Source organism: Pteropus medius, unplaced genomic scaffold (assembly GCF_902729225.1).
Source record: "Pteropus medius unplaced genomic scaffold, Ma_sr-lr_union100, whole genome shotgun sequence".
Taxonomy (NCBI): domain Eukaryota; kingdom Metazoa; phylum Chordata; class Mammalia; order Chiroptera; family Pteropodidae; genus Pteropus; species Pteropus medius.
In genome coordinates this window covers 2,654,460-2,665,622 of record NW_024353908.1, presented here as the reverse complement: position 1 = coordinate 2,665,622, position 11,163 = coordinate 2,654,460, and the positions used below count along the sequence as shown (strand labels likewise).

General features: G+C 37.9%; 1 protein-coding gene across 2 annotated transcripts in view; it reads right to left on the bottom strand.

The window, feature by feature from the left end:
• Positions 1-424: 424 nt before the first annotated feature.
• Positions 425-11,163, bottom strand: part of GYG1 (glycogenin 1) — a 28,942-nt gene continuing 18,203 nt past the window's right edge. For both annotated transcript variants that reach the window (XM_039851742.1, XM_039851743.1), the window contains exons 6-7: positions 3,385-3,604; positions 425-1,288 (exon numbers count right to left, since the gene is read on the bottom strand). In XM_039851742.1, the coding sequence (XP_039707676.1) occupies positions 1,115-1,288; positions 3,385-3,604 (394 nt within the window). In that variant the 3' untranslated portion in view covers positions 425-1,114. The remainder of the gene's footprint in view (positions 1,289-3,384; positions 3,605-11,163) is intronic.

Below are 11,163 nucleotides of genomic sequence, written 5' to 3'. Positions count from 1 at the left end.
TTAAAATGTGCATTACATTTCTTTCATGTTCAGTCAGAAATAAAAACACTAGAAAACATTGGGCCCAATATTGATTCTAACAGTCCTGAAAGATTGAGTATGTTTAGAGACTGACAATGAACCTATGATGATTTTAAGGTTATAATATTCTAAAATCTGAATACCCATTTAATATGGAGGTGCAGTGTGGGTGACAGATTAATTTGATCTCACTTTCATCTATCAGATCCATAACCATCTCTGGAGAACACTAGATTTAATTATCTTTAGTTAGATGGAAACCAATTTTTAAAGCATATATTCCACTGTCAAGTTTTACACCAGTTTTAAAAACACCGACAAATTCTACAAATCATGAAAAATTATCTAATACATTTGTAAAGGGTAGTGGGAATCCTTAACTTACTTAATTAGACAACCAAGATATGGCATTATGTCTTTATTTTTCATACAAGGTGCCGTTGCAGGTAACCAGAGAATACACTGTTGTTTTCAGATATACAGAACTGAACAAAAGCATTTTAGCATGCTGCTTCATTGTACATAGAAAACTGGTGATCATCTTCAGACACTAAGGCTAGGAAATAAAATGAGTTAATGTCATTTGTTGGTATGTTTATGAATCAGCAGTGTTATAGGCTGCCTTTACCTCAAAGCAGAATTAGAATCATTCTGGCAGCTTTGGGCAATCCTAAAATGCAGGTCTAGTGAAGCAGGTAACAAGCGAGCAAGACAGGTAACTATGACCCATTCTGAAGGGAGACTGATTTGGTGCCTGGCTCAGCACATTTTAAAAGAGTTGATACAGCCATCTTAACAGTTTAAGACTGAGTTTCCCTTACCACATAAGTTGGCAATCAGCATGATTGAGAATTTCTGAAACATTAGCTGAATAAGCCTAGGGCTAAAAAAACAGAACACTGTCCATATAACAGAATTGCTACTTCACTTTTACCTACTTCTCACCTGTTGTCCTACAAAAACACCTCATCTGATGAATTAGTGAAAGCCTCTAACAACTGTAACAAGACCTTTCTTAACCCAGCTCTAGAAACTAAGTATCAGAAATAAGTGCCTGTGAAGTCAGGATGTCCAGGGGAAAATGGCAGTGTTTCTACTGGAGGTAAGTGTCAAGTTTCCTCTTGATGTTATCAAAGGAATCTGCTCCCATGTAATCAGCCTGGCCCTGTTCCCACCGCTCCTTCCGTTCTTCTGAGGATACTAAAGGCTGTGCCGTAGCCGAGATCTCCCCAAGGGACAGTTGTGATATAGCTCCTGAGACATCCTCCTAGAAATGAGAGCATAATCAGAGACTCCTTGAGAGCTGAAAATCAGACTGTTTTGAAGAATGCAATAAATTGAAGAAGGTGAGAAAAGCCAGGATGAATTTATCATGCAAAGTAGCAAAAACTGAAAAGTATTACATGAAACAAACAAAAAAAGACACAGAAATACAAGGGTCATATGATTTTTTCCTAACGAAATGAAGACTTCTTGACTCAGTGAAAACGTTGGGAGAACAAAGTAATTAGGGTTAATGTTTAAGTTCTGCATACCTTTCTACAGAAGCCACAAGAGAAAGCCAGTGTATAGACCAAGTCTGAAAGCTGCAAACAGTTCATTAGAAAGTGTAAGATGGATGGACAAGGGAACATAAGTTTCACGATAAATTCTTGATCTGTGTGGGCTCAGAAAGGTTGAGAACTTAAACAAAATGATACCTCCGAGGCTAAGCTAAGAATCTAACCAGAGCCACACCACATACACTAGTTGTCATGTTATAAAAGTGAGAGCTAAACCAAATTCATCTTCTTGTTCAAGCTTATTACCAAGTAGCATCTATTCTTGTAGCTTCTATTAATTTAATCAGCTTAGTTTTGAACAACTGTTTCAATTCCCATCTTCACCTTTCTTGGTTCATAATTCTCAGTCCTTGGGTTGCAGAAGGAACAAAGTAAATGTGCAGGAAATGGAGCAAACCTGATCTACCTTAAATTTGATTTTCATTATATAGATAGATATGCAGTTAATTTCAACTGTACCATAAAGGAATATCAAGGCTATCCTTCAAAAAGCTCTGAGGTAAGAAGGTACTGGAAATCTTAGCAGAGAGAAAGGCAAATGAATACATATAGGTATTGCTTTTGAGAAAGTGGTAAAGCAAAATTTTGATTACCTGTTTTTGTTACTATATATAAGTGTATATGTATGCATTTGAATAAAATGGAACATTATGGTATTTGGGTGGATTCCATGGGACCATGTTATGGCTGAGGCAACATAAGTCCTTCCCTTAGATTAGCCTGGGCTTTGTCTTCCACTTGCAATGGGAGTGGCAGAGAGGATCCTCCAGGGTCCTCAGCTCACAATATTTTTCATTAGGGTAACAGTCTCTCAGATCTGGATTCGAGTCCCAGTTCTGCTACTGACTAGTCTGTTACACAACTAAGAGAAGTTATGTGACTTCGTTAAGCTTCAGTTAATATATAAAAGGGGGATATTAATAATAACAATACTTGATAAAGTAGTTGTAAAAATAGGTAACTTTTCTTAAGCACTTACCATGTGCCCAGCAATGTTCCAAGTACTGTACAAGTGTTATTTCATGATCCATAGAAAACAATTAGAGTAAGAATGTGCAAGTTATTTTTCCCTTTCTCCTTTTTATATTTTGTTACAAGTGTTAATAAGTGAAATGGCTAAAATGTATACCATAGCAAAGAGACAGATCTCTTATAACCTTAGTCTCTTATAATTACAGCAAGGTAATTAACTGATCAGTTAGATTTGATTATAATTCACCCATTCGGTTCTATTCTTTTCATCTTAATCAGTAGCATAAAAGTTTAATTTCTTAACCTTTTCTAATTCTTCAAAAATAACAAACCTCAGAAGAAGACCTTTAAAGTCACAAAAGATGCTTAACAGTTTGTTATTATAAATGTTAATATGTCCACTTCCTCTTACAAGATTTCTTTAAAATACATTCTTCTGAGCAGATAGCAAAAATAATATAGGTATTTTTAAATGTCTGCAGTTTCTAAAACATGAAGTGGGTCATTCTTTATTTTTATAAACAACCGCTTTAGGAATAATCTTACAACCTTAGGACAATGGGCTAAGAATTTTGTAGTTACAATATATGGGTATACAGTAAAACCTCTAAAACCCTTTCTTATGCTCTAAGACCTAATGAAATTTGCCACAAAATCTACTGCTTTAGTCTTTGTTGGTAATATTTCTCCTCCTCTGAGTGGATATTGTTTTCTTTCCACAAAATCTTATTTATCTCTGTTTAAAATACCATGAAATACTCCATCTACTGGCATACCAAGTTTTTAAAAATACAGCATTAGTTATCTGAAAGGAAAAAACAGAACCTACCACATTTAGGTATGAGTGGGTGTCTTTGACAAGGCCAAATTCTTGAAGCAGAGGTAAAACACTGGTGGTAAAGATGTCCCACCACAGGTTGAGAAACTGTGGATGAATCATGGTGGGATCATGGGACTCACTTTTGACACTTTTTGTTTTAGGATCGTAAGCGTAATTCCACGGTTTGATTCGTCCCAGGAAATGCACAACCTTGGCATTTGCACCAAACCTGCCAAGTGAACACAAGTTGAAACGGTTAGTGGACTCTGAGTGCTTAACAAAAAGATAAGCAGCACTTTGTTCCCTAGCCTTAACAGTGCACCTTCCATTCTGCAGTACTGGTTGGAAAGGAAATTGAGTTCACTGAAAAATTTTTAGACATGTTTTTAAGTTATTCAATTTTATGTTAAATATACATAAAAACCCAAAAGTATCAGTGGATCAGTGCAACAACAAAAACAGTAATTCATTGTGGATGGGAAAGGTATGACCACTTGGGAAACCATTTGATATTATCTTAGTAAAGTTGAAAATGCTCATGCTCTGCTCTATGTACCCTAACAAAACTCTTACACAGTGTAACAGGAGACATAATCAAAATGTTCAGAGCAGCAGCATTGTCTGAAACGGGCACAAACTAAAACCAACTGGAAAGACTGTGTTAGGTGTGATTACTTTTCAGCAAGTGTTCACTTCTTTTCCCAGTCTCCATGATGGAGTACACTTTCCTTCCTCACTGATGTTGGGCATGCTCATATGACTTGCTCTGGCCAACTGAATGTGGGCAGAAATGACAGTGTGCCTTAAAAAAAGCATTGTTTTTGTTCACCCTCTCTGGGACGCTGCAACGTCTGCCAGCAGAAGAATGTGCCCTGGGTAAAAAAAATGAGACACACGGAGCAGATGTGGATTAAACCTGTGACCTGGCTCCGAACCCAGCTGGGATTATCAGAGCTGTCCTAGCCTTTCCACAAATATGAGCAAGAAATGCATGTTTACTGTTGAATGCTACTGAGATTTTATGGTTATTCCATCCTTTTTTTTTTTTTCATTCAAAAATATTTATTGAATATCAGCTCTATGCTAATCACTTCATTAAATATTCCCACTTTATAACTGCTCTTTCGACTTTTTAAGTTTCCATCATTTTTTTCCTAGACACAGACCCATATTCTCATTTGGTTGAAAGGAAAAGACTGAGATGAGGAGGCACACATTATCTGTGTTCCCCTTTCTATCTCTGGCAGAAAACTTAGCTAAAGATATTTTCCCTCATGTAATTTCAAAAGCAAGTATCACTTCTTCACCTTAAAATTTTAAATGGCTCTCTGTGCCTGTCCTATGTATTAAAACCCAAATTCATGACCTGGTTATTCACATTCTATTGTTTTTAAAGGACAACTTCTGGTATATTCATATCATGGAATGTGATACAAGAGTGAAAAATGAACTATAGCTATACACATCATGTAGCAAATGAGTGAATTTTTTAATTATACTGAAAAAAAAATACATACATTCAAATTAAACACCTATGAATCCACTTATATAAGGACAAAACCAAAAAAGTACTATTAAAGACTAGAAAAGCAATCTATAAATTTCATGGTAAAATGGGACAAATCCATGGGTGTTGGGCTCAAGTGTTAGATTTTAGTGAATTTATCCTATAGGCAACCAAAGGATTTATTTGATCATGATATACAGAAATAATACAAACTCTATTCATGTTACTTTTCCTGTCTCCTAAAATTTTTTAATGTCAGAGACCTGTTATACAGCTATCATTATCTAAGAGTCTACTATGTTTGGGGCACCAATTATTTAAGGACATGATTGGGAATAACAGTCCTCCAAGTTAGATTTTACTAATGAGTTAATGGAGGCTCCTAGAGGCTGAGTTGCCCAGAGCCATACAGCTATTAAGTGACAGAGATGGGATTTGGCAGTTTTGCCTCTCTCTTAAGCCTGAGCTCTTACCATTCTACCATGCTGCCATTCCAAAACTATTCAAGAAAAATAGAGCCTATTGTAAATTTCCTCCTAAGAGTGACTATCCCACAGTGCATTTCTTTTGAAAAGGAAGTAGATACCCGGTATCCACAAGTTTACTCTTTGTTTTATACACATAGTATATTTACATACATAACACACACACACTCACACACATACACACAAGTACTCAACTTTATCCTTAAAAGGATATGAAATCATAATGCTCAAATTTGTGCACAGATATGGCTATCAATTAAATAAGCAACTGTTATGTGAAAGGCACTATGCCCAGTGTATGGTCCCAAGAGGCTTTTGTCCAAACAGCAAGATAAGTCATCCATATAAAAATAAATAATAGCACAAGCAAGGCAACAATTCAAGGCTACCACGGCAATGCTGACATTAAGAGCTATGGAAATTCTAAAGCAATTTAGTGCAGGTAGGGGTTTTCAGAAGAGGCTTTGTACAGGAAGTGGGACCCAGATAAGGCCTGGGAAAAATGGGCAGGATTAATGTAACTGATTGGGGCTAGGGTACTGAGGGGCAGAACAGAAAGAGCTCACGAAGATTCAGGAGTGTGATGGCAGGGAGATTCATGAGAGAGAAAGGGAGAAAGATGCTGAAACATAAAGAAATCAAGTGCAGGCTTCAGATATTATTGGTTCAGGGTATGGTCAGCCCTATTTCTGGACAGTAAGGAACAGGAACTCTTTTTACTGGTATGAAGATATTACTTGAACCTAACTGCCACACACCTAACAGATCTATGGAAATGAACAGGGGTAGAAGGAAAATAAGTTTTAGAGCAAGGACTCTGAGAAGAGCAGGCTTGGGTAAGTCACCGAACATGGAAGGTTTTGGGCTGGCCCAGCCAGGGACCTTTCGGCGTTGGGGAAGGTGAGAAGTAAGATGCCTACTAAGTGGGAAACATAGGGCTCAGGAAGCTGGAAGGGAGGCGAAGACAGACTTTGAAGTTGGCATAAGGTAGCTATGCACAGGATGTGCCTGGAAATCACCTGGGGCTGCCCTGGGCCTAATATAAGGGGCCTAACAACACTGGCTACCCTATATGAAGGTTTGTAAGTTATACAGTTAAAGCTATATAACTATATAACTATGTACTAACTGTACAAACAGAACAGTATTTATTTACACAGAAAAGCAGTCTGAAGGACTTGCTCTATTAGCGTTCATAATAAAACACTTTGTTTACAAAAAGAAGAGCAAAATGTTTCAGTTTTTGTATCTAGAGTTTCAATTAAGATATAAATTTCATGTAACTTTTTAATGTATCATATTGCCTGAGAAATTTGTTTAAAAATAATTTTCTATTATTTTAATCAATTTATTCAGTCATTAATGGAAATCCAAAGTAACCATATTAAAATAAAATAAATAAGAGCACGAGTCATAAGCACAAGAGGAAATTACTACTTTCTTCAAAGAATATTTTATCCTAAATGCAAATTTGGGAGTGTTCCTCATAGAAGGGTAACCCAGGATAGTTTTCTGGCGTTAGCTCTCCCTCACCAAAGGCAACAGTCAGGTACCAGTTAGAGTTAAGGTTACTTGCCTAAAAGCAAAATAGTTGATGAATAAGAAGGGGAAATGTTGATGTCAGAAGATAAAGTCAACTGACCTCGACCCAGAACAAGGATAACCAGAAAATTTACTGACTCACTGCCTGATTTATCCATCAAATTACCAGCCAGGAACAATAAAAAAAAAAAGGTTGGTTACATATCACAATTGTCTCTAAATTACTGAGAGCCATTCATTCTGACCCAGTAATGGGGATTTGTCTCAGCTTGCACACATCTCTTAAAATAAGTGTTCTAATTTTAACCACACAGAATCTCAAAAGAGACGTCCAGATCACAAGACATAGTTTGAACCCGAGCCAGCAATAATACTGCTTATGTTAGCCATTAAAATAATCCTTGTGACCTAATGTTACCAAAAGATCAGAGAGAATTTTCATGACTAGTTTAGAAGTTGAGAAATGTAGCTGGTAACATGTGGATGAGACTATAGAACTGTTTAGAATGAAAAAAATCCATCACAGTGCACACAGGGACAATTTAATGTGAAACTCCTTATGTGCAATGTTCAATTAGGTACCAAGAAAGAGAAACTGCACTGCTTGTGAGACCCTTCTCTGGGAAAGGTGGCAGCAGTGCTAGCCATCCTCTGCCCACTCCAATGACTCGTGTTCTCTGGTACATGGCCACTCGCTCTTATACCTTCTTAGACTTACTCTCACACAAAGACCCTCCTCCTACAACCAATTAGCCACCTCTCTTTTCTCATCAAAAAAAAAAAAAAAAAAAATTCCTATGCTTACCCACTCAGTCTAAATCAAGTGTCTTAAACTCAAGTGCCCATAGGGTGGGCTGGTCAGGCAGAGGAGTGGACCTGGTGAAGCGGGGACTGTGGAGCATGAGCAAGCGCATGTTCCATCATCAGAAAACAGCTGCTATCCAGAAAACAACTGTGGCCACCAGGGACCCACCCAATTCTTCCTTGCCTTTCAAGCTAAATAACCCTCCCAATTGTGCTCTGGAAATCAGTACGAACATCAGTACTCAAAGCCAGACTTCAATTACCTAGACTAGGACCTACCAGGTCGGCCTCTCTTCACAAAGTAGGCCAGGGAAAGCCCCACAAAGCCAGGCCACCAGGGAGACTTTCCTGGGGTTAGTATGTCATTCTTAGTCTCTCTTGGCTCATTCATTCATTCATTCATTCATTCATTTAAAACAATAAATCCACCTCCCTACCTGCATCTGTACCCATGCACTCTGCCTTCCTTCATGGTATTGTCCTGACTCTCTTCTGAAGCTGACCTCTCCACTATGCACTAGGATGCATCCCCTTTCACCTACTCAAGGACATCCTGCCAGCAAGTCTCCCTTCAGCTTTCTGCATTATAACTGTTCTCTCTCTTTCTCCCTCCTTCATCATTCCCATCAATATACAAACATGCTGTAACTTCTCTGATCTTTACAAAACAAACACCACCCTCTTGATCCTACATCGCCATCCAGCCACCAACCAACTTCTCTGCTCCCTTTTAAAGAAAATGTTCAGAAGAGTTGTCTACATTCACGATCTTCAATTCTCTCTTTTCTTGGATCTGCTTCAATAGGCTCTCTCTTCCACCATTCCACCAGATGTGCTCTTGCTGAAGTCACTAGTGACCATCACATTCTAGGTTCAGTGCCAGTTCTCAGTTGTCCTCTCTCAGACCCATCACAGCATCTGGCACAAATGGATCACTCCTCCCCTCTGTGAAATGCTCTTTGCTTGGCTTGTGCAGCACCTCTCTGACCCAGTAATGGGGATTTGTCTCAGCTTCCCAAACCTTGGAAGCTTTGCTGGGCTTCTTCCTACCATGCTGTTCTCAGAATCTTGAATCTGTTCCTCCTTATTTCCTGCCTCAGGGCTCAGTCTTTAGGACTCTCTTCTATCATAATCATGCTCTTGGTTACATCATCTTGTCTCATGGTTATAAATATCACTCATATGCTGACAACTCCTATAGTTATGTCTCACCCAGACCTCTCTCTTCAATTCCTAACTCTTATATCTACTAACCTGTTACACATTTTCACTAGAATGTTTAATATGCACCTCAAACTTAACACAACCAAAACTTAATACATTCAATACATCTCTGGTCAATGCTTGCTCCTGCCAACCTGATTCACCCACAGTCTTTCCCAGCTCAGGAAATGGCAATACCTTTATTCCAGTTGTGTAGGCCCCAAACCTGTAAGAGTTATCTTTGACATCTTTCTCCCACATCCCATTGAATATCTGATTTTTTTCATAAGAAGTTGGAATTCTGGGTTTCATGTGAAATTCCCTAATTTTTAAGCACTGATAATAGCATTGAAAAACAACTGTGAGAGAGACAAAACATATCTGTGGGACAAATACAGTCTGTATCTTACCAATTTGCGACCTCTGAGGAGAGTATGACTACCACTCAATCTCATGAACTTTCTCTCCTACTGAGATGGTGTTTCTCAACCAGACTTCTGTCCCTGAGATATCACTCTGTGTGCCCTCTTTGACTATTGTCGGAGCAGCCTCTAAAGGCTGGGCTGGGTCTGACGGGAAGCTCTTCCTTGGTGATGAGCACCAAGGTGGGAGAGCGGAATAGGCAGCAGTAAGATCTGAGGACAGATCAACTGATAGAGATAAACACCTGAAGATGAAGTCAGATGATCAGATGGCCATGATAAGAAATGGGACATCTGGGGCCCAACAGGCATCACTAATGCCCAGAAGGGAGAAATAAGACATCTATGCAATCACCACTTGATTCTTCTTCCACACTCAAACCATGATGGATTGTGCCATGTGATGTACAGGAAACCCTGCAAACTTACGCAGTTGCTAGGTTGATAAGGCTCTAACTCCCTCCTTCATCTATGAGGCCTCCAGTAAGCAGAATGTGTGGACTCCTCTACCCTGCCAACTGAATGAAAAATGGGTGAGTGGACCAACGAAAGGCTGAAAAAATAAGAGTGATCCAAACTACAATGCCTCAGAGTTTCAGGTAAAGAAGTAGGAATATGAAAAGAAATGAACACTGAAAGGCTATGGCTTCAATGACAATAGTCATGGGGAAAGCTGGAGCCAAAGGCATCTCAAGGACCAAAAAAACCCAATCAAATCAGAAATATACAAGAACGATAGAATTTAGTACACTGAAGGTTCGGTATCATTTTTGGAGAATATTAATTTTTAAAGAGGTTTGATAAGCTCTTAGTGAATAAGCCACACTCCTAAAAAAGAACTAACAGATATGAATGTCTTCAGAAAGGTTAAAAGCAGTGAACAAATGGAAAGAAATCTTTTACGTTTCTAGACCTAGTTTCTGAGAGTAGGCCAGGCTAGGTCTCAGATCACATCTAAACTCAAATAAAAGGGTAAGTTAAAAGGCTTATTTGGAAATTATTTGGTAGATCAAGCTTTATAGTTAATCAATTCGACCAATTAATTTGTATGGCAGTTTTAAGCAATACCAGAGAATTCTTTAGGACTGCTTTAAGCCCATTTTATATAGCACGATATGATATACACAGCTTTTAGTAAGTGGATATACTAGAAAGCTAAAATGGAATTAAATGACTAATTTTAAAAAGACTAATGAGATTTTGCCTAGTGCTATGTATGCATAAGCCAAATGCTATGCTACATAGATAAAATAGCCCTTCCAGATGGAGAAAACTTAAAGAAAAAAACCTAATATTGATTAAAGCTTGCTATTTCCCAAACATTATGCTAGTCGCTTTCGGAAATATTTCACTAAAAAATGAACTTATTAATTCGTTTTTCACTGCACATATTACAAATTAACTCAAAAATTACTCAACGAAGCATTTTAGTTCTCAAATTATGCTGTGTTAAAGAGGATCTTCTATTACAGAAAATATTACTAATTGTTTTTCAGAAGCTATGTTTGATTATTCAAAGGGGTAAAACTATTTAAGTGTTTCATGTTTTACTCTATCCAAATGGTATATAGAGAAAAGTATTAAATGTGCTACTTTCATGGCTCAAATTCTTTTAAGTTTGCTTCATATTAGACTATCCTTTAGTGGAAACTTCAAATAATAGCAAGGCTAGACCTGTTCTAAGATATCTGAAGCTCTAAGATTCTGGGGCACCTAAATATTGCCTTGCTGATCTCATGGCACATGGTTGCTTGGAGTTGGTAAGACAAATTCTCCACTCCCCTTTTCATGAAACTCAAGTTGCTCTAAACCACTCCATGGTTTC